A 24,453-nucleotide genomic window follows, 5' to 3' on the forward strand; every position below is an offset into this window, starting at 1 on the left:
AAACTCATGAGGACAGAGTAAATAGGGAGAAAATATTCCCACTCACAAAAGGATCAACAACGAGGGAGTACAGATTCAAAAAAGCAATTTGTGAAAGAAACTAGAGTAATTTACAGTGAGGAAAAAAATCCCTAACAGCCAGTGGTTAGGACATGGAATGTACTGTCAAAAGTGGTAGAGGGATGTTCAATTGAGGGATTCAAAAGGGATTTGCAGAGTTATTTAAAGAAGATTATGCAGGGTAATGGGGAAGGCAGCTGGAGAATCTAGGTGAGATGCTCATTTGGAGAGCTGGCACAGACAACAGGCGAGTTTGATATAGAACCTGATTTATCAGCTGACAAGAAAGACTCATCATTACTGCAGAAGCATTACAAATGGAAATCATTTTGGCACTTGCCCACACAGTACCAAGTTTATTGAATTTAATTTCATAATTTGCCAACGTGGAGAATTTGATCGATGGTTTTTGGATTGCTGATCTACTACTACAAGACCAGACCCCTGTACCCTCTGTAAAATGTTAGATCAACCATTTCCAATGTTAATTATCGTAAAAAATGCATCCTGGTAGCTACTTTTAGATATTTGCATTAAGTACAAAAACACCAGAAACCCAAACTTTAAACCTATTTTAACCACTACAACCCATTTCTACAATCCATATGCCCTCAATTTTGTGATGACTGAGACCCAATAGAATTGCAGCATTGGCAAAATACACGATTATACCCAAATGATATTCCTTAAATCAATCACCCTGCTAGTTCATGACGAATTTACACCAGCTTACCAAAGTAACTTCAAAAACACGGTTACCATTGCAATATATATGGACAGAATGTAATGTTCTAAAAACCTAAGGTTCTATTTACAGCCAGTAGGTGGCATCTATACAACAGTTGATCCCAATTTTATTTCGTGAGAACTACTGTTTTCTATCATTACTTGTGGAGAGCCAGTTATCTTGGGCCATCACACCACAGCTCACTTCCACAAGAATAAACACAACAGTGAAGAGACCGGGTAACTCCTACCTGCACCAATTCTGTTCCAAGCAAAGTTCCCATCAAAGCCACCAAAATATGCTGCAAAGGAAATGCCAAAAATACGTACAGCTATTAGCACTTTCAAAAGGCAACACGTTAAACTTCTTTCTCTGTTTTTTGGCAATATTATACTTCTGAAAATAGACAGAAAAGCAAATCAAGTTTATTCCTGTTATTAAAAAGGTCACTGCTTCACCAGGGCTGAAGACTGTTCCAATAACTAAATTGCAATTTAGACTTTGTTTCTGCTGTTGCTTTTTATTGCACCTCCACCTGAGTTATTATGCTCCTATTACTTATCTAGTTGCATATTGACAGCCCTGCTGGAATGGATAGGACTCCACTGGCATGTGGGTATATAACTGTCAATTGATGACTTGACCATGGCATGTCCCATGTAATCTGATTTCAGCAAGAGTCACTGGAATATTGTGGAGAGTAGGAACCTTGGCACATTTAGTCTTGACCAGGTCATTCAAGCTGAAGGACGACTGAAATATTCCAATTTCACCTACCAATTTCTAGCCTTCCAATCCTCTCTGAAGTCCCCAAATGCTTCACACCTCTCCCTTTAGAATATTATCCATAGCATGCACACTGCTTTAGTAAAAACCACCAAACCCTGTAATTGCAACATTAATACTCCATAAAATTAGTTAGTGAAGGATAGAATGTGAATCCAACCATTTATAACCGTTACACATTACAAGCATACACCTAACCCAATAACCATTGTTCATCTGTGCCTGTTTATAAGGGCATGGGGACATCAAAAAGGGGAAAACAGACCACTGTTAAACTTAAGAGTAAACTTATGGGTGGCTCAGTGGTTAGCACTGCTGCCTCACAGCACCAGGGACTCAGGTTCGATTCCAGCCTCGTACAACTGTCTGTGTGGAGTTTGTATATTCTCCCTGTGTCTGCGTGGGTTTCCTCCAGGTGCTCCAGTTTCCTCCCACCATCCAAGGATATGCAGTTTAGATGAACTGGCCATACTAAATTGCCCATAGTGTTCAGGGATGTGTAGGTTAGGTGCATTAGTCAGGGATAAACCCTAGGATAATAGGGTAGGGGAATGGGTCTGGGTGGGTTACTCTTTGCAGGGTCAGTGTGGACTTGTTGGGCCTATTTCCAGACTGTAGGGATTCTAATCTAATAAGATGTTTTCAATGATCAAGCTACTCCAACACTTTTAAAAACATTTTTATGGTGACAAAAGTGGAAGAAAGTGAAATCTTAACATAGTGTTATTCAATACAAATAATGGAGAATTTGGAAATGTGTAGAGAACAGAAACACCCAGGTCAAGAAAAAGATTCACACCCCTTATAAGGGGCCTAATGAGAAAATAAAGAACTGTGGATGCTGGAAGCCAAATGCAAAAACAGAAACTGCTGGAAAGCTTAGATCTGGCAGCACCTCTGTCGAGTAAAAGGTTAATTTTTCGCATCCTGTGAGCCTTCATAGCTAGAAAAGGATTGGTATATATGCACTTTACCTGCACTTCACTCAATCTGGTCTATTGTATTTACTGCTGACAATGTGGTCTCCTCTACACTGGGGAGGTGAAGCACAGACTGGGCGACTGCTTTGTGGAACACCTATATCCTGTCTGCAGAAATGACCCTGAGCTTCCAGTTGCCTGGCACTACAACAAACCGCCCTGTTCCCTGGCCAACGTCTTTGGCATATTGCAATGCTCCAGTGAAACTCAGGTGCAAGCTGGAAGAACAGCACCTCACTTTTCACTTGGGAATGCTCCAGCCTTCTGGACTCAATATCGAGTTCAACAACATTTGGGCTTGAGCACCTTCTCCCATTTCCTCACCCCAAGCCCCACACACCAGGCCTTGTTATCACATTGGCTGCTACCACAAACTACCCACTGTCAGCTGTCAATGGTCCCCATTAGCAGCTATCGATTCTCCCAGGCTGAACTTTACCCATTCCTTTGCCTGCCAACCTGTTGTTCTCTCTCTCTGGCTCCATCTCCACCTATTGCTTACTCCTCCTCCCTCACCCTATCTTTAGCATATTTTCCATTTTTTCCTCGCTATAATCAGTTCTGAAGAAGGGTCGCTGCACCTGAAATATTAACTCTGATTTCTCTCCACAGATGCTGCCAGACCTGCTAAGTTTTTCCAGCAACTTCTGTTTGGCTTATAAGGGACCAGTTGTTAAGCCACCAATAACCACAGTAATTGAGGATGTCTGGCAGTATAAAGCTTGTAAAATGGAGGCAAAGGCTAATATGTTTACAAGCAGAGTAAACTGCTGAAATGTTCAGCCTGAATTAGGTCAGCATTGTTTACTCCAACACTTGGAAAAGTGATGTCAGGTCTCTTGGGTCAGCACACGTTCCCAGGATAATTGGAGCCTAGGAATCAGGCGTGCCATCTTGTCAGGGAACATAAAATGGAAGACAGTTACCAGTCAACAAAATAAAGCTTGTTATTAGAAAGATCATTCAACCCTGAGCAAGTTGAACTCACAAACTCTTAACATTCACCTGTACCTGTGTCGTTGTTTTTGCCGCTGTTTACCTATTATTTACTATCTATGCAACTTAACTCTGTGATCTGCCCTGCATTGCTCACAAGACAAAGCTTTGCACTGTGCCTCGGTATACGTGACAATAAATTCAATTCGATTCGCTGTCACTGAGATAATAACACTTAACTAGGAGGAGGTCTTCAACAACTAACTATTCTCATTCCAGTCAGTTCATTTTACCAAACTGTCGCAGATATTAAAAAGTTTTGACTTGGAGATGCCAGTGTTGGACAGGGGTAACAAACAATCAAAAGTATTTTTCAATATATAATTTCAGTTACATCACACTGTAAACTTTTGCTATAAATTCTGTGTCTTGCAATTGTGTCCTCCACAACCATCTGATGAAGGAGCATCGCTCCGAAAGCTAGTGCTTCTAATTAAACCTGTTGGACTATAACCTGGTGTTCTGTGATTTTTAACATTAAAAAGTTTGTTTTCTATATAGCTGGGAGGATACAAGAAGTGAAGAAAAGTACAAGCAAGAGCGTACATTTACAAATACTCCTGTTCATAGCTTTCCAATGTTATTGGTAACAGCAATGTATAATTCCCAAGCTGATGCAACGCTCTATTTCTTTTTAGTAAATGGCTGATAAGAAAAACAATGGTGAATCCAGCCAGTCATTCTCCAAAATCTCTTTAAAAGCTGCAATTTCTTACCTCCAACGGCCAGAATCATGTGACCAAGAGGAGGGCCACTGTCATCAATAAAAAACATTTGCTTCATGTACAAGGAAACAAACTGCCCATAATAAACTTCATCGAACCTAGAGAGAGAGAGATTTTGGATATCACCAATAAGAATCTAAGGAGTATGGACAAAACCGAAGTAGGTACATCAACCAGCTCATCTAAGGAATATAGGTCATGAGATTAATTAATAACAGACTGTAAAGTTGTAAACAACAGGTACAACATCCACTAAAGAGAGATTTGGTTGATATCTTTGAACATTAGCAGTAATTATTTAGCACAGATTTCTCAAATCAGATAGGATTCAAAATCCCTACCTGACCACTAACTCAGCCATCATTTTTTACATCCTCAGCTGGATTCTCCCTAGGATGCGTGCTTGCACTGTTTCTCCAATCATGGCTATAAACTCCTGGACTTTAGCAAAGCTGCTTATTTTCAAGGTGAAAGGAGGAAGGTTTAAAACAGACATGAGGGGCATTTCTCTCCACCATCAAACACCCCTGTTCCCCACCCCCCCTGGTGGCTTGCGTGTGGAATGAACTTCCAGAGGTGTGGTGGATGTCATTACCGTTATGGTGTTTAAAATGCAGTCACATAAGTGCATGAATAAGAAATGTTTGGAGAGATATGCGCCAATCACAGACAGGTGGGACTACTTTGAGCTAAGGTTCAGCATGGAACGTTTGGATCTAAGGGTCTATTACGGTGCTATATGACTCTATTACTCAACTTCGACAAAACTGAAGAAAGAATGAGGACAATAGGGCCATCTGTCACAATCTACTGGAGTAGAATCCTGGAAATCAAACCCCACTATTTCTAGAACATTCACAAAAGTTAAAGGTTTTAAAATTTGCAAAATCTCCAAATTACCTGATATTCAAACTCAGAGTGGTAGAAAGCACAGGTCAAAATTCTGTTCTTAACAAGAAGTCATTATTTATTAAAGGTCATTAGATGCTAGCTACAGGCAAACAGTTAAACTAAATTAAGTGAACTTTATAAATTTGCAGATGATACAAGTTAAGTAGGAATGTATAGTTGAGTGGCAGGAAGCAGAGGGTGATGGCCAAGGGGGTACTTTGTGACTGGAAACCTGCGTCCAGTGGGGTCCAGCAGGGATCAGTGTTAGTATACCTAAATTATTTGGTCTTGGACATGGGAATGTTGCTCACTAAGTTTGTGGACTATACAAAACTTGGTGAGTGGCACAGAGTGAGGAGGATAGACTTAGATTATAGGAGGATATAAAAGTTTGGCCAGATGGACAGTTTCAGCAAAAAGTGAAATTCAAATCTAGGAAAGTGTGATGTCTGCACATGGGTGAAAAATTATAAGGGAATACATGATGAACAGTAGGACCATGGGAAGGACTGAGAATCAGAGGGACCTTGGTGTGCATGCCCGCTGGTCTCTTAAGGTAACAGGACCAGTAGATAAATCGGTTATGGTGACACATGGTATATTTATCTTTATTAGCCAAAGCGCAGAAATTAAGAACAGGGAGGGTATGCTAGAATGGTATAAAACTCTGGTTAAGCCACAGCTAGACTACTGTGTGGAGCTCTGGAATCCACATCATAGGAAGGATGTGATTGCACTGGGGATGGTGTGGAGAAGATTATCAAAGATGTTCCTGGGCTGAAGAGATTTAGTTATAAAGACAGATTGGACAGACTGGGAATGTTTCATTGGTGCAAGGGAAGACATGATTGAAATATATAAACTTCTAAGGGGAATAAATAGGGTAGAAACTTTTCCCCTTTTGGTGGAGTGATCAATGACTGGACTGGATTTAAGGTAAGGGGCAGAAGACTTAGAGGGGATGTGACGAAAACATTTTTCACCAAGAGGGTGATGGGAATCTGGAACTCATGCTTGTAAAGGTGGCAGTCGTAAAAGCTCTCATAACATTTATCAAGAAGCAACGGTTAGTCAGTTTGCAGATGACACCAAAATTGGTGATGTAGTAGACAGTGAAGAAGGTTACCTCAGAGTACAATGGGACTTTGATGAGATGGGCTGAGGTGTGGCAGACTGAATTTTATTTAGATACGTGAGGTGCTGCATTTTGGTAAGGCAAACCAGGGCAGGACTTTTCAGTTAATGATAGGGTCTTGGGGAGTCTTGACGAACAAAGAGACCTGGTGGTGCAGGTTTACAATTCCTTGAAGGTGGAGTCATGGGTAGACAGGATAGTGTAGAAGGCATTTGGTACACTTGGTCTTATTAGGTTAAAACAATGACTGCAGATGCTGGAAAGCAGATTCTGGATTAGTGGTGCAGGAAGAGCACAGCAGTTCAGGCAGCATCCAAGGAGCAGCGAACTGTTGTGCTCTTCCAGCACCACTAATCCAGAATCCACTTGGTTTTATTGGTCAGTGCAATGAATATAGGAGTTGGGATGTCATGTGGAGACTGTACAGGACATTTGTTAGGCCACTTTTGGAATATGGTGTTTAATTCTGGTCTCCCTGCTATAGGAGAGATGTTGTTAAATTTGAAAGGGTGCAGAAAAGATTTACAAGGTTGATGCCATATTGAGCTTTAAGGAGACATATTGAGTTTTGGGAAAATAGGCTGGGGCTATTTTCCTGGATTATTGGAGGTTGAGGGGTGACCTTATAGAGGTTTATAAAATCATGAGGGGCATGGATAGGGTGAAATTTCCCAGGGTGGGGAGTCTAAAACTAGAAGGCATAGGTTTAAGGTGACAGGGGAAAGATTTAAAAGAGACTTAAGGGGCAACGTTTTCACACAGATGGTGTTGCATGCATGGAATGAGTTGCCAAAGGAAATAGAGGCTGGTACAATTACAACATTTAAAAGGCATCTGGATAGGAAGGGTTTAGAGGGATATGGGTCAAATGGCGCCAAATGGGACTCGATTAATTCAGGATATCTGGTTGGCGTGGACGAGATGGGCCGAAGGGTCTGTTCCATGCTATACAACTCTACAACTCGAAGTATTTAGATATATGTTTGCAATGCCAATGCATGGAAGGCTATGCACCAAGTACTGGAAAATGGAATAGAATAATTCAGTGCTTGCTTTTTGACTAGCACAAACTCGGTGGGCTGAAGGACCTTGTTCTGTACTGTAGATCTCTATGATTTGATGACAATCTTACTGCAACAGACAGCAAATGGATCAGATAATAGGAGATAACTGCAAAAAAGAATGCCACTGTAATCTGACAATAAGATTTACTTACACGACAGCTTTGGGATACGACAGGCCCCACAGTCTACTCCCAACTCCAAGGGCAGTAAGAATGATTAAAACCACATCAACGTGCACAGTGACTATAATTGGCAATTTAAGCAATTCCAGCATTTTGTTAAGTGGTGGAGCTGGAAGAAAAAAAGAGATATTGTAAAGATGACCTGAACAAAATCTCTCACTCATAATCAGTTGGGTAAAGTAATTGACATAAAACATAGACCAGCATGGTGATAGGTAGTGACCAGTACTCAGGACAGTACTGAACTAATGTTCCAGGGATGAGAGGTCAAATCCATCTAGACAGGGAAATTTAAATTCCAATAATGTGATATATCTGGAATAAAATGCTTCCCTCAATATTGGAGAAAGTGAGGACTGCAGATGCTGGAGATCAGAGTAGAGAATGTGGTGCTGGAAAAACACAGTAGGTCAGGCAGCATCAGAAGACTAGGAGAATCGACGTTTCGGGAATAAGCCCTTCATCAGGTCCCTGATGAAGGGCTTATGCCTGAAACATCGACACTCCTGCTCCTCGGATGCTGCCTGACCTGCTGTGATTTTCCAGCACCACACTCTCGACTACCCTCAATACTGATCATGAAAGTGCCAGATTAAAGTAAAAATCTATGCGGTTAATTTGTGCACTTTCTGGATGGAAATCTGCCAACCTCACCTGGTGATCAGATCCATAGTAATGTGGCTAACTCTTATCTTCCCCACTGAAATGGAAATTGTCAATTTGATCAAACCGCTGCAGGACGTACAGAGGGTGTATCTCACTACGTGGACAGCACTGGTACAAATAGGTGGGCAGCCACCATCCTCTCAAGGGGAATAAAAATAAGTCTCATATCTGGCAAACATGGGAGAGTAAAGCCACCTTCAGACAAAGGAGGTTCAGTGCAGCAAGGCCACTAATCCAGAGTACGCACTACTACATTTCCAATGACCATAAATCTCTCATTATATAAAATACGTGCAGAAGTGGGGACATTTGCTAATGATTTCAGTGATGACACGCCTATTATACATATTAAAGGATTTGGATTTGAAAATAGAGACAAATATATATAGGTTAATTCTATGAATCTGTAAAAAAGACAGGTCAAAAAGTCAAGAGACAGTGACCTAAGTGCATCTAGTTGCATGAAGACTGCCGGCAATGTCTGAGAGAAAAGCCTGCAGTGTTAGTAGAGAACGTTTTAGCTTTGAGTTTATGACAGATAGAGTAAACAGATCCAAGCTATTATTTTTGTTTTCATTTCAGTTCAGAAGAAGAGTGTAGGTCACAAGGGAATGCGTTTTCCCCTAGGAGTACTGGCCAGAGGTCAGGTTCAGTAAAATAAGGAAAAAAGATAAAAATGAAGGATTTCGGGCATGCTAGCAGCAAAAACTCCAGAAAGCAACCTCTGCTGAATTTCCCTACAGTGTGGAAAAAGGCCCTTTGGCCCAACCAGTCCACATTGACCCTCCGAAGAGTAACCCAGCCAGGCCCATTTCCCTCTGCCTAATGCACCTAACACTATGGGAAATTGAGCATGGCCAATTCACCTGACCTGTACATCTTTGGACTGTGCTGGAACTGAAAGATCGCCTAACCAGCGTGAACTTCTATTTGTGAGTATTAGCCTTTATTTTCTGTGACTGTTCAGGTATGTCAGAGCAATCTAGTGAGTGTGTGCATAGATTTTAGTCTTGTATGAATTGCAAATCTGCTGTTAACCCTTAACTAAACGGTGTGAATTGTATGTCTGTTTTAACTAACCAATAAAGTTAGTTGTTAGTTCATACAGATTTGACTCTCTTTCCTCTTTGTGCTGACCAATAACTGTTGTCAAGGGCAGCAACCATACAACAGGACTTTATTCAGTTCAATTCATGGCGACTGGTCACTTCAGCAGAAATGATTTCTACTTTGTGAAGCTTTCAAGCCAGGAGAGTTTGGGATAGAAATCTTCTGAGTTATTAGGACTGAAAAGGTTAAGGCCATCTCAAATTGTGAGGGGCTCAAGTCAGTAGGCACATAAGAGATCTAGGTACTGCAGGCAGTGAAGAAAGCTAATGGCATGCTGGCCTTCAAAACAAGAGGAATTGAGTATAGGAGCAAAGAGGTCCTTCTGCAGCTGTACAGGGCCCTGGTGAGACAGTACCTGAGTATTGTGTGCAGTTTTGGTCTCCAAATTTGAGGAAGGACATTCTGGCTATTGAGGGAATGCAGCGTAGATTCATAAGGTCAAATCCCAGAATGGCAGAACTATCATATGTTGAAAGATTGGAGCGACTGGGCTTGAGTTTAGGAGGATGAGCGGGGATCTGATAGAGACGTATAAAATTATTAATGGATTGGATACTCTGGAGGCAGGAAGCATGTTTCCGCTGATGGGTGAGTCCTGAACCAGAGGAGACAGTTTAAAAATAAGGGGTAGGCTATTTAGAACAGAGTTGAGGAGAAACTTCTTCACCCAGAGAATGGTGGATATATGGAATGCTCTGCCCCGAAAGGCAGTTGAGGCCAAGTCTCTGGATACTTTCAAGAAAGAGATGGATAGAGCTCTTGGAGATAGTGAAATCAAGGGTTATGGGGATAAGGCAGCAACAGGATACTGATTGTGAATGAGAATGGTGGTGCTGGCTTGAAGGGTCGAATGGCCTATTCCGGCACCTATTGTCTATTTATAAACTGCCTCCATAGTAGAAGAAAGAGAAACTGAAATGCATCAGTTAAGCGGTGATTTAAAAAGATGAGAAGGAAGTGATATTTCTGTTGAATTGAGTCTGCAACAAATGGTGTTAGGATGATGAAGTTTTGTTATAATGTTTATATTAAGTTCTAACTGCAGTATTATATTCGTGAATATACCTATACATTCACATACAAATGCTGATTTGGTTTACTTTTGTGTAATAAATTTGTATTCTGTTAAGAAATTTCCACAGCTTTGTTGGTGAAAGAGGCAAATGGTAATTTGGTCTTCATAGTGAGAGGACTCGAGCACAATTGCAGTGATGTCTTGCTATAATTATAAGGATCTTGGTGAGAGCACACTGGAAATTTGTGAAGTTTTGGTCTCCTTATGGGAGGAAAGATGGTCTGACCATTGAGGGATTGCAATGAAGATGGAGCAAACAGATTCCTGGGATGGCAAGACTGACATTTGAAGAGACACCTCATTGGTTAGGATCATATTCACTGGAGCATGGATCAGGCAATGACCATCTTCAACAAGAGAAAATCCAACAGTGCCCCTTGATTTTCAATTACACTGTTATCACTTAATCCCCCACTATCAATATCGTGGGAGTTACCATCGGTCAGAAACTGAATAGACTCGCCACATAAACACAGTGGCTACAAGAACAGGTCAGAGGCTAGAAACCTTACAAGTAGTAACTCACCTCCTGATTTCTCAACGCTTATTAACCATCTACAAAGCATAAGACAGGAGTGTAAAAGAATGCTCCCCACCTGCCTGGATGGGGGTGCAGCTCCAACAACACTCAAGAACTGACAGTGTGACATTCACATGCCCAAAGAGGGCAGATTGACATCCACAGCCTCTGAAGGGCAGCATGACATGAACATACCACAAACAGAGGGGGGTAAGACCCCCACATCACCACCAGACACATGGGGTAGGACCCCTAAAGAGAGGCAGAGACAAGGGTATGAACACCCCACACACACCCAAAGACATGGGGTATGACCCTCAGAGAGAGAGAGACACACACAGTGGGAACAACCATCCCAACACACTCCTACAGTCAGGGAGGTATCACTCCACACCAAGTCAGGGGGTATCACCCCCCTTACCCCCACACCCACAGTCAGGGGTCTCACCCCCCCTACTCCTCACACCCAGAGTCAGGGGGTATCACCCCCCCCCCCAATCTCGGTGGGGTATCACCCCCCAAACCCACAGTCAGGGTGTACCTACCTACCACCCACCCCCCCTGACTGAGGGGGGGGGGGAAATCACCCACAGGTAGGCAGCATAAACCCCCCCCACACCCACATTCAGGGGCTATCACCCCCCACACCCACAGTCCGGGGGTATTACCCCCCACACTCTCAGTCAGGGGGTATCACCCCCCCCTCTACACCCAGAGTCAGGGGGGTATAACCTCCCCCCACACTCACAGTCAGGGGGGTATCACCCCCCCCCCAACTCTCAGGGTGGTATCACCTCCCCCCACACACTCAGGGTGGTATCACCCACAGTCAGGGGGTATCACCCATCCCTCACCCCCACAGTCGAGGGGGTATCACCCCCCACCCCCACAGTCACAGTTGGGGGGGGGGGGGAATCATGCCCCCCCTGACCACCCACAGACAGCAGCGTATCACCCACAGTCAGGGGGGTATAATACCCCCCCCCCACCCTCACACACACACACCTACAGTCAGGGGGGTATAACCCACAGTCAGGGGGGTAAAACACCCACCCCCACACCCACCGACAGGGAGTATAACTACCCCCCACCCACACCCACAGTCAGGGGGGTATAACACCCACCCCCACACCCACAGTCAGGGGGTATTACACCCCCCCACACACTCTCAGTCAGGGTGGTATCACCCCCCCCCCACCCCACACCCACAGTCAGGGGGTATTACACCCCCCCAAACACACACAGTCAGGGGGGTATCACCCCCCCCACAATTCTCAATCGGGGGGTGGGGGGTATCACCCCACCCCCCCCACACACAGTCAGGGGGGGTATCACCCCCCCCCCCCACCCTCAGTCAGGGGGGGTATCACCCCCCCCCCCCCCACCCTCAGTCAGGGGGGGTATCACCCCCCCCACCCTCAGTCAGGGGGGGTATCACCCCCCCCCACCCTCAGTCAGGGGGGGTATCACCCCCCCCACCCTCAGTCAGGGGGGGTATCACCCCCCCCCCCCCTCAGTCAGGGGGCGTATCACCCCCCCCCACCCTCAGTCAGGGGGGGTATCACCCCCCCCCCCCCAGTCAGGGGGGGTATCACCCCCCCCCCCCCCCAGTCAGGGGGGGTATCACCCCCCCCCCCCCCAGTCAGGGGGGGTATCACCCCCCCCCCCCCCCCCCCCCAGTCAGGGGGGGTATCACCCCCCCCCCCCCACCCTCAGTCAGGGGGGGTATCACCCCCGCCCTATCTGTCCCCCTTCCCTGAGGAGGCGGTGGTTGTGCTCTGGGGGGTTGGGGGGTGTGTTGGGCCTGTCCCCGGGCGGGGGGGATGTGGGGGTGGTGTTTACCTCAGCTCGGGCCTCGAGCCCCGGGTGCAGTGTCTGCGGCGGCCCGCTGCCCGCGAGCGGACTCTCGGCTCCGGCCGGCGGGAGGCAGGGGGCGGGACTACGTGATGAGGTCATCAGGGACGTGTCCCCATGGCAACCGTGTCCTCACAGTAACTCCACGCCCCATGACATCCTGGTCCCCATCCTGGATTAGTGCTGGAAGAGCACAGCAGTTCAGGCAGCATCCGAGGAGCAGCACAATCGACGTTTCGGGCAAAAGCCCTTCATCAGGAATAAAGGCAGTGAGCCTGAAGCGTGGAGAGATAAACTAGAGGAGGGTGGGGGTGGGGAGAGAGTAGCATAGAGTACAATGGGTGAGTGGGGGAGGAGATGAAGGTGATAGGTCAGGGAGGAGAGGGTGGAGTGGATAGATGGAAAAGGACATAGGCAGGGAGGACAGGTCATGGGGACGGTGCTGAGCTGGAAGTTTAGAACTAGGGTGAGGTGGGGGAAGGGGAAATGAGGAAACTGTTGAAGTCCACATTGATGCCCTGGGGTTGAAGTGTTCCGAGGCAGAAGATGAGGCGTTCTTCCTCCAGGCGTCTGGTGGTGAGGGAGCGGCGGTGAAGGAGGCCCAGGACCTCCATGTCCTCGGCAGAGTGGGAGGGGGAGTTGAAATGTTGGGCCATGGCGCGGTTTGGTTGATTGGTGCGGGTGTCTCGGAGATGTTCCCTAAAGCGCTCTGCTAGGAGGCGCCCAGTCTTCCCAATGTAGAGGAGATCGCATCGGGAGCAACGGATACAATAAATGATATTGGTGGATGTGCAGGTGAAACTTTGATGGATGTGGAAGGATCCTTTAGGGCCTTGGATGGAGGTGAGTGAGGAGGTGTGGGCACAGGTTTTACAGTTCCTGTGGTGGCAGGGGAAGGTGCCAGGATGGGAGGGTGGGTCGTAGGGGGGCGTGGACCTGACCAGGTAGTCGCGGAGGGAACGGTCTTTGCGGAAGGCGGAAAGGGGTGGGGAGGGAAATATATCCCTGGTAGTGGGGTCTTTTTGGAGGTGGTGGAAATGTCGGTGGATGATTTGGTTTATGCAAAGGTTGGTGGAGTGGAAGATGAGCACTAGGGGCGTTCTGTCCTTGTTACGGTTGGAGGGGTGGGGTCTAAGGGCGGAGGTGGGGAATGTGGACGAGGTGCGTTGGAGGGCATCTTTAATCATGTGGGAAGGGAAATTGCGGTCTCTAAAGAAGGAGGCCATCTGGTATGTTCTGTGGTTGAACTGGTCCTCCTGGGAGCAGATCCAGTGGAGTCGGAGGAATTGGGAAGACGGGATGGCATTTTTGCAAGAGGTAGGATGGGAAGAGGTGTAATCCAGGAAGATGTGGGAGTAAGTGAGTTTTTAAAAAATGTCAATGTCAAGTCGGTCGTCATTAATGGAGGTGGAGAGGTCCAGGAAGGGGAGGGAGGTGTCAGAGATGGTCCAGGTAAATTTAAGGTCAGGCTGGAATGTGTTGGTGAAGTTGATGAATTGCTCAACCTCCTCGCGGGAGCACGAGGTGGCACCAATGCAGTCAAGATTGTAGCAGAGGAAGAGGTGGGGAGTGGTGCCAGTGTAATTATAGAAGATCAACTGCTCTATGTAGCCAACAAAGAGACAGGCATAGCTGGGGCCCATACGTGTGCCCATGGCTACCCCTTTGGTCTGGAGGAAGTGGGAGGATTCAAAGGAGAAATTGTTAAGGGTGAGTACCAGTTCGGCCAAATGAATGAGTGTCGGTGGAATGTTGGGGACGTCTGGAGGGGAAAATAACGGAGGGCTTGGAGGCCCTGGTCATGGCGGATGGAGGTGTAGAGGGATTGGATATCCATGGTGAAGATGAGGCGTTGGGGGCCAGGGAAATGCAAGTCTTGGAGGAGGTGGAGGGCGTGGGTGGTGTTTTGAACGTATGTGGGGAGTTCCTGGACTAAGGGGGATAGGACAGTGTCGAGGTAGGTAGAGATGAGTTCAGTGGGGCAGGAGCATGCTGAGACAATGGGTCAGTCAGGATGGTCAGGCTAGTGGATCTTGGGAAGGAGGTAGAACCGGGCAGTGCGGGGTTCCTGGACTATAAGGTTGGAAGCTGTGGGTGGGAGATCTCCTGAGGTGATGAGGTTCTGTATATCTGGGAGATGATGGTTTGGTGATGGGGGGTGGGGTCATGGTCGAGGGGGCAGTAGGAAGAGGTGTCCTCGAGTTGGCATTTGGCTTCAGCGGTGTAGAGGTCAGTGCGCCAGACTACCACTGCACCCCCTTTATCCGCTGGCTTGATGGTGAGGTTGGGATTAGAGCAGAGGGATTGGAGGGCTGCGCGTTGTGAGGGTGAAAGGTTGGAGTGGGGGAGGGAGGTAGACAGGTTGAGGTGGTTAATGTCCCGGCGGCAGTTGGAAACCTCACCATCAAGCCAGCGGATAAAGGGGGCGCAGTGGTAGTCTGACGCACTGACCTCTACACCGCTGAAGCCAAAATCTCCATCTCCATTAATGATTACCGACTTGACACTGACATTTTTTACAAACTCACTGACTCCCACATCTACCTGGATTACACCTCTTCCCACCCTACCTCTTGCAAAAATGCCATCCCGTATTCCCAATTCCTCCGACTCCCCCGTATCTGCTCCCAGGAGGACCAGTTCAACCACAGAACACACCAGATGGCCTCCTTCTTTCGAGACCGCAATTTCCCTTCCCACATGGTTAAAGATGCCCTCCAATGCATCTCGTCCACATTCCCCACCTCCGCCGTCAGACCCCACCCCTCCAACCGTAACAAGGACAGAACGCCCCTGGTTCTCACCTTCCACCCTACCAACGTTTGCATAAACCAAATCATCCACCGACATTTCTGCCACCTCCAAACAGTCCCCACCACCAGGGATATATTTCCCTCCCCACCCCTTTCCGCCTTCTGCAAAGACCGTTCCCTCCGCAACTACCTGGTCAGGTCCACGCCCCCAAACAACTCACGCTCCAATCCTGGCATCTTCCCCTGCCACCACAGGAACTGTAAAACCTGCGCCCACACCTCCTCCCTCACCTCTATCCAAGGCCCTAAAGGAGCCTTCCACATCCATCAAAGTTTTACTTGCACATCCACTAATATCATTTATTGTATGTGTTGCTCCCAATGCGGTCTCCTCTACATTGGGGAGACTGGGCACCTCCTAGAGAGTGCTTTAGGGAACATCTCCAAGACACCCGCACCAATCAACCAAACCGCCCCGTGGCCCAACATTTCAACTCCCTCTCCCACTCTGCCGAGGACATGGAGGTCCTGGGCCTCCTTCACCGCCGCTCCCTCAACACCAGACGCCTGGAGGAAGAACGCCTCATCTTCCGCCTCGGAACACTTCAACCCCAGGGCATCAATGTGGACTTCTACAGTTTCCTCATTTCCCCTTCCCCCACCTCACCCTAGTTCCAAACTTCCAGCTCAGCACTGTCCCCATGACTTGTCCTACCTGCCTATCTCCTTTTCCACCTATCCACTCCACCCTCTCTTCCCTGACCTATCACCTTCATCCCCTCCCCCATTGTACTCTATGCTACTCTCTCCCCACCCCCACCCTCCTCTAGCTTATCTCTCCACACTTCAGGCTCACTGCCTTTATTCCTGATGAAGGGCTTTTGCCCGAAACGTCGATTTCAAAGCTACTCGGATGCTGCCTGAACTGCTGTGCTCTTCCAGCACCACTAACCCAGAATCTGGTTTCCAGTATCTGCAGTCATTGTTTTTACCAACCTGGTCCCCATGGTAACCTGGTTCCCATAGTAACCCCCATCCCATGGCAATCATGTCTCCAAGGTAACCGCTTGCCCCTTGGCAACATTGTCCTCATTGTAACCCCTTCCCAATGGCAAGTGTCTCCATTGTAACCCCTATACCTTGGTAACAAAATCTCCATAGTAACCCACCCCATGGCAACGGTGTCCCCATGGCAACCCTACACCATAGCAACCATGTGACAATGGTAAACACAACCTATGGCATCAGTCACCCATGGTAACCCCAATTCAAGCAAACTATGCAGCTATTTTAAAGGGAGAATGTTAATTGTGATTTGTGGATAAAATGCATTTAAGCTTGCTGCAGAGATACTGGGGGTGTGCATATTCCTGTTGTTATTTGCACATTTTATTATAAAGTGTAGAATTTCACAAGAAAGAAGTGATGGAGTGATCACTTGGAATGGCTGGTATATATAGTAGTTTCTGACTATGTGGGAACAATGCTCCCACTCCATTGCAGCTGAGAACCTTGTCATCAAGTACAAGGTGCTCTCAGTGTTTGCTGTACGTGGTGGAGTTCTGGCCCATTTCCCACTCCGGCTCCATGCTCATCACCCAAGCCGTTTTCCACTTTATCTGGAAGCCTGTGTCCGAATTGGCCACATCTGCAAGGACACAGCATAGAAACCTCTCGAAAACAGGGGAAATATTCCAAGGAAACATTACCGTCCTCACACTCAATACCCAGGCACCCACTGTCACTACGTGCTAAGGAACCCCAGTCTCCAGTGAAGGATGGTTTTGGCCATGTTGCCTGAGAACTAGTCAGAGTAATTGGACTGTACCTTGTCAGCTGTTCTTCGTGGAGAAGTTGATGCAGAAAAGCACCACTAATCAGAAGTCCAGTATACAGTGGTCAGTGTGTCCTCAAGACCCTGAGGGAAAAGGAGGTGGTAGATCCTGTGAATTGTTCCCAGATCATCAAAGTAACTTGGTTGAAAGATCTGATGTAGATATTGCATCAGTAAGACTTAGCTTGGCTTGTTGGAAGAAAGCCCTACCGTAGACCCTTGCAACGGCACGGTGGTACAGTGGTTAGCACTGCTGCCTCACAGCGCCAGAGACCTGGGTTCAATTCCCGCCTCAGGCGACTGTGTGTGGAGTTTGCACATTCTCCCTGTGTCTGCGTGGGTTTCCTCCGGGTGCTCCGGTTTCCTCCCACAATCCAAAGATGTGCAGGTTAGGGTGAATTGGCCATGCTAAATTGCCCGTAGTGTTAGGTTAGGGGTATGGGTGGGTTGCGCTTCGGCGGGTCGGTGTGGACTTGGTGGGCCGAAGGGCCTGTTTCCACACTGTAATGTAATCTAATCTAAACATATCTGGAGTCTCACCCTTCTGCACATTACCTTTGACATGGCTGAGATGGGGGAAGAGAACTGGTCTGGAATGTGCCTTTGGAAAGGAGGTCTGGGCAGGAATGCAGCGTACCCCATGACACAGGACTTGTGCTTCACAGGCTGTTTTCAGGTACACGTACTGAGACAAACATCAGCTGTACCTGGACGGCCATCAACTCAGGGAGACGCTCTTTGGTTTGCCCGAACCTTGTAGGTGCAAGGTGTTGTCCAAGTGTTGCAGACTGGATATACCAAGGACCACGACTGCATACTGAGGGATGCACCAAAGTTTGGGGCAGATGGGCAGAAGTGCGGTGGGAAAAGGTTACTATCGACAGCAATTCAGTCACAGCCTGAAAGGCTGAAAACTGCAGAAATTCTTGAGCAGCTTGTCTTGCTCAAAAAAACTGTTGTGAACATCAAGAGTTTTGAAAATGTACACAGACTGAGAAAAATGTTAAATCGATTGCATTTTCCATAATTTCAAATTTGAAATATGTAGCCCTCAGATTGTTTACACATTAAAATTATAATTACATTGAGTGGAACATGCTGTATAATATTAGGAGATTGTACAAGGAAGGAACTGAAGTAGGCCATTCGGCCCATTGAATTTGTTTTGTCATTTTAATGAGATCATGCTGATCTGATAACCCTCAAATGCACGTCCCTGCCTGGTCCCCATAACCTTTGATTCCCTTACTGATTAAAAATACGCCTATATTCTTATTGGAGAAAGTGAGGACTGCAGATGCTGGAGATCAGAGCTGAAAATGTGTTGCTGGAAAAGCGCAGCAGGTCAGGCAGCATCCAAGGAACAGGAGAATCGACATTTCGGGCATCAGCCCATGCCCGAAACGTCGATTCTCCTGTTCCTTGGATGCTGCCTGACCTGCTGCGCTTTTCCAGCAACACATTTTCAGCTATATTCTTATTGGCCAGCCTTGATAGCTCTCTGCCCCCTGAGAAGAAATTCCTCCTCATCTGTGTGTTAAAAAGTTGACCCCTTCCTCTGGGGTTGTGCCCCTTGGTCCTAGATTCACCCATAAGAGTAAAGAACCTCTCTACATCTACCCAATCAAGTCCCCTAAGAATCCTGTATGGTCCAATGAAGTCACCTCATTTTTCTAAACTCCAATAAGTAACATACCTAACCTTCACAACCTCTCATAAGAAAATTCCTCCGATACTGGGATCAAGACCATAAGATTTAGGAGCAGAATGAGATGCTTCAGCCCATTAAGTCTGCTCTGCCATTCAATCCTGTTTGGTATGTATCCAGGCCTCTAGGGGATTCTGTATGTTTCAATGAGATCCTCCTTGGCCTTCTAAATTCCATCAAGTACTAACCAGAGCTCTCAACCACCATTCCTCATATTCCTTACATGTCAAGCCTGGGATCATTCTTGTAGACCGCCTCCAATAGCAGCACATCTTTCCTTAGGTACGGGGCCCAAAATGTCTCACAATATTCCAAATATAGCCTGATCAGAGCCTTATGCAGCTTCAGCAGTACATTCCTGCTCTTACATTCTTGTCCTCTCCAAAAGAATGCTACCATTGTAATTGCCTTCCCAACTGCGAACTGAACTTGCACGTTAACCCCTACAGAATCCTGAACTAGGGCCTGCTTTTTGCTTCAGAGTTCTGAAGCCTTTCCCTGTTCAGAAAATAGCTTATACCTCTATTCTTTTTACCAAACTGCATAACCTCTCACTTTCTCACGTTGTATTCCATTTGTCACTTCTTTGCCCACTCCCCTGGCCTGTCCAATTCCTTTTGCAGCCTCCCCACTGTCAACACTAACTGCCCCTCCACCTATCATTGTGTCATCTACAAACTTAGCAACAACACCCTCAACTCCTTTGTCCAGACCATTAATGTAAAACATTAATTAACCTCGTGAATCTTCTCTGGACTGCCTCTAAAGCAGTTTATCTACCCTGAGAGAAGAAGATCAACACTGTTCACCATATTAATAGGTATGGGCTAACTAGTGCCTTGTATAATTTTAGCTGGACATCCCAACCCTTATAAATCAATTCCCTTTGAAATAAAGGCTAACCGTTTAGTTTGCCTGCCGAACTTGTATGTTAGTGTTTTGTGATTCATGCAGGAGCACCCCTGAATCCCTGTGCTGCAGCCTTTCACTAAAATAACTTTCAGCTCCTCATTTCTTTCTACCAGTGCAGAACTTCAAATTTTCCCACATTATATGCCACCTGCCAAATATTTGCCCACTCACCTTAACCTGTCTATGTCAATGTATCGCGCCTCACATCATCCTCACCCAGTCATGGAAAGAAAGCAGTTTGGCCGATCATATCTGCACCATTCCATTTTCATTTCTCTACCTATTTTTGTTTCACTTGTAAACTTGGTGACACTTCTATATTTTACATAACTATGACCCCATCACTGATCCCTGTGGGACTCCACTAGTTACAGGCTGCCATCCTGCAAATGTCCCCTTTTATCCCTCTGTCATCTATTACCTATCAAATCCTTGATCAGTGCTAACACACTGTTTCATGTTTAACATTTCTTGGAGTGCTTAGGTTTTAAAATATCTCGAGTGGTTTATTTAAAATAAATCACTGAAAGTTAACTGTGGGCATTTTGTTTTAGCAAGGGTCCCAAGAAATCACATCACTGTGATAACTGCTTGCCCTGTTGGTACTGCTGGAGCTACCTGAAGGGTGACTGGATGGAGGATGAGTTGGTATATTTGGAAGACAAGAAGTCTGTGAGGAAGGACTACTCAGCTGATCTCTCCTACCTTTCATAAAGAATACCCTCTTATTGAGTTTGGAGTGAAATCTTCCTCTTCCCCTTCTGAGTGACTGGAGGTACAAAGCAAAATTGTATTTCCTGAGAAAGTGGTGTCTGCAAGACTCCATTTAAGGCTCCAAGCAATACAGCCACCACGTGTCTGGTAGTCGGAGTGTAATGTAGGAGAATTTGAAGTAATTCACTTTGGCAGGAAATGTTTTTTTAAAAAAAAGCAGGGTATTACCTTAACAGAAAATGACTGTGGTACTCCAAGATGTAGGGCTTGAGTCACAAAAAGTTAATACGCAGGTACAGCTAATGATCAAGTCATCCAATAGAATGCTAATCATTATGAGAGGAATTGAACAAAAAGGCAACAGGGCACTGGTGAGACCATATCTTGAATAATGTGTTCAGCTTTGGTCTCCTCACTTAGGGTCGAGAGTGTGGTGCTGGAAAAGCAGGTCAGGCAGTATCTGAGGAGCAGGAAAATCGATCTTTTGAGCATAAACCAACATCGATTCTCTTGCTCCTCAGACGCTGCCTGACCTGCTGTGTTTTTCTAGCACCACACTCTCGACTCTGATCTCCAGCATCTACCATCCTCAGTTTCTCCTCATTTAGGGAAGAACGTAAATGTGTTGGAGGAGGTGTTCAGAGGAAGTTTACTTGATTGATACCTGCAATGACATATGAGGGAAGGTTGGACAGTCTGGGCTTGTTTTCACTGGAATTTGAGTGTTGGTTCGAGGGATATAAACAAAATCCTGAATGGGCCTGACAATCTAGACTTAGAAATAGTGTTTGCTTTTGTGAGTTAATTAAGAAGTAGTTTTTAAAAAAAAATTGGTGTCACCCTTTTAGGACAGAGATGAGGAATCTTTTCTCAGAGGATTGAGACTTGGAACACTGCATTAGAGGACGGTGGAAATGAGGATCATTGCATATTGTTAATGTGGATTCCTTTGACTAATGAGAATATAAGGTAATCAAAGGTAGACAGGAATGTGGAACTTGGAACACAGATCAATCAGCCATGATCTTATTGAATAGAGCAAGTTTGAGAGGCTGACAGGCCAACTTCTGTTCCCAATTCATAGTCCAGTCTTTTCAGTAACTTAGCTTCATTTCGATTTCTGAATGATTTGATAATAGTTTTAGACTGCAAGCCTCTTATCTTAATCCTTGATTCAGTTTGCAGTATTTGTTAGCTTTTAAATAAGAATTTAATCAGGGTGCAACTCCAAATGTGCTTCATGATTGGAGTTTACAGTAGCAAATAGATTCTTACTGTAAAATGACAATTTGTGGCCTATTTGCCCCCACCTACAGCAAGTACTTGTTGCAGAGTTGGAGATTGAGTGAACAGGTATGAACTTGCACAGTGCTCCAGATATTGACCTCCTTATCAATTCATATCACAGTGAAATAACAGAAAAATGTGTTGGGGCCAGTAGACCAACCATCATAGGTTGTATTTACTGTCAACATGTAGGTGACTTGATAAGGACCACGAGAATTGGACCGAACACAGCACTGTTATCAAAGTGGAAGAGTTTCTGGAGGACATGTGACTGGACAGTCATGGATCTGCTGTCCAAACAGCCTGCACTTCATCGACACAAGAAAATAAAAAAGATGAGCTTTGCAGTGAAAGGCAATTGAAGCCTCTGAAAACTGATATAAATTTAGAATTGATTAAATCAATGTTATGAAAGCATTTACTCTGTATATTTAAACTCCGACAAATGCTCAGGCCATTGTATCAAAATTAATTCTGCCTTCATTACAGAAAGGATGAGCCGTGGCACAGAAGAAACCATAGTGAGATGCAACTACCATAACATGCTCACTAGTCTTCAATATGGCCATGCTTCAGGATAGATTATCCTCCAGATCAATCTAAGACTCAAAATTACAAGCCATAAACTGTAGTGCTGTAACATCTCTCCTGCAGAGGAGGATATAGTAGGCAAAACGTAATCCCAAAGGTGATCTTGGTTACTTGGTCAGTGTTAATATCACTCTTTAGTTCTGTTGTAGGGATGAGAAAATACCAAGTTATCCAAGTAGGCAAATAAAACAATAGGAACACAATAAGGAGCAGGAATAGACCACACAGAAATTAGATTAGATTACATTAGAGTGTGGAAACAGGCCCTTCGGCCCAACAAGTCCACACCGACCCGCCGAAGCGCAACCCACCCAGACCCCTACATTTACCCCTTACCTAACACTACCTAAATCTGAGACGCCAAGAAACACAAGATTGGGGGAAATTGTATCTGCAGAAATGTTACATTGTTCAAGGAATGAAGCCAACAATACAAAAAGACAAATCCTTTTTAGCCTAACAAACAACTAAATTAACTTAACTTCGAGACAGTTACATTCCAAAATGCTCGACAGCCAGAACTGGCAGAACAATAATCCAGCTTCCAAATAAATTACTCACTTAGTAATCTTGAAAATAAGCTCAAGGAAAACCTTTGTCCTATGGCTCAATGTTCAACTTTCCTCAGTGGTCCTTAAAATTCACAGATATACATAAATAAAACAAAAAGGGAGTCTGGTTTAGCTATTTGAGGGAGAGAGAGAGAAGCTGCACAGGTCATTCCAAAGTGCTTTACAGCCAAAGTGCTGGCAATCTTCTCCAAAAGAAACTTGGAACTCAGTTCAATATTAAGAGTTTAAATAAAGATTCACCACTGAACAAAACAAAGTTTGGCACACATTGTATACTTGATGTGGAGATGTGAGAGAGAGAGTACAGAAAAGACACATTAGAATATGGTTCAAGAAACGATGGACTTCAGCCATGCAGATAGATTGGAGATGCTGGTGTCCCCCTACTTTTATAAAACAAAAAGAGTGGTTTGATAGGCGTTCAAAATTACGAGAGGTCCAGACAGAGACAGAAAAACTAGTTCGATCATCAAGAATCAGAGGAGACTGGTGTCAACTGACTGGCAAAACTTAACTGTGACATTAGGAAAGATGTGTTAATGCATCAAGTGGTGAAGATCTTGAATGCACTGTCTTGACACTGTGGTGCAGTGTGACACTGAGATTCAATTGTGAATCTCAAAACTGAACTGAAAAAGCATCTGAAAAAAGAAAATTTGCAGTGCTACAGGGAAAGGATGGGGGAGTAGAATTCAGTGGCTCTCTGCAGAAAGCTGGGGTGGACATGACAGTCTGAATGTCCTCTTGTTGCACTGTAGCCATTCCATGAAATACCAAAGGCCATACCTCTCACATTCAAAGCTCTGCTTCAGAAATTGTCCAAGCCTCCTCCCTTACCCGAAAAGATGCAGCATTGCTACCAAAGCCCTGTTCTCAGAAATTCTGTCTCTACGTTCCTCAGTTCAAATCCTTCTTCAACTTCAAAAACTTTCCAAAAACAGAGGTCACTGTTGATCACTTTCCCAAACCAGCCTATATGAAGTGCCATGGGACATTTGACCATGCTTAATGCATCTATTCAATGTCAAAAATGGATTGGGGGGTCTGCTTGCTTAGTTGGCTGAACAGCCAGTTTGCAATGCAGTGTGATGCCAACAGCATGAGTTTAATTCATACACCAGTTGAGTATAATGTTGGTAGAACCGTCGCTGATTTTTCAGCGTATTTGTTTTATTCTTCTATCAATTTTAGTTTTGAGCTGCGAACTGAGAATTGTGAGCTAAAGTTGGCTTTGGGACTGTTGTAACAGCTTGTGTTCAAAGGAAAACAGACCAAACAAGCTTTTGTTTGTTTGAGAGACCCGGTTAGGAA

General features: G+C 45.5%; 1 protein-coding gene across 2 annotated transcripts in view; it reads right to left on the reverse strand.

Moving 5' to 3' along the window:
• The window catches only part of pomt1 (protein-O-mannosyltransferase 1), a 41,162-nt gene extending 28,297 nt beyond the window's left edge, over positions 1-12,865 (reverse strand). The window contains exons 1-4 of one of the 2 annotated variants that reach the window (XM_072565934.1): positions 12,760-12,865; positions 7,517-7,655; positions 4,266-4,372; positions 1,038-1,088 (exon numbers count right to left, since the gene is read on the reverse strand). In XM_072565934.1, the coding sequence (XP_072422035.1) occupies positions 1,038-1,088; positions 4,266-4,372; positions 7,517-7,638 (280 nt within the window). In that variant the 5' untranslated portion in view covers positions 7,639-7,655; positions 12,760-12,865. Of the gene's footprint in view, positions 1-1,037; positions 1,089-4,265; positions 4,373-4,615; positions 4,727-7,516; positions 7,656-12,759 lie in introns of those variants that run through there. The other variant, XM_072565935.1, reaches the window with a different exon arrangement.
• Positions 12,866-24,453: the final 11,588 nt, after the last annotated feature.

The sequence above is a fragment of the Chiloscyllium punctatum genome, chromosome 49, assembly GCF_047496795.1.
Source record: "Chiloscyllium punctatum isolate Juve2018m chromosome 49, sChiPun1.3, whole genome shotgun sequence".
Lineage (NCBI taxonomy): Eukaryota > Metazoa > Chordata > Chondrichthyes > Orectolobiformes > Hemiscylliidae > Chiloscyllium > Chiloscyllium punctatum.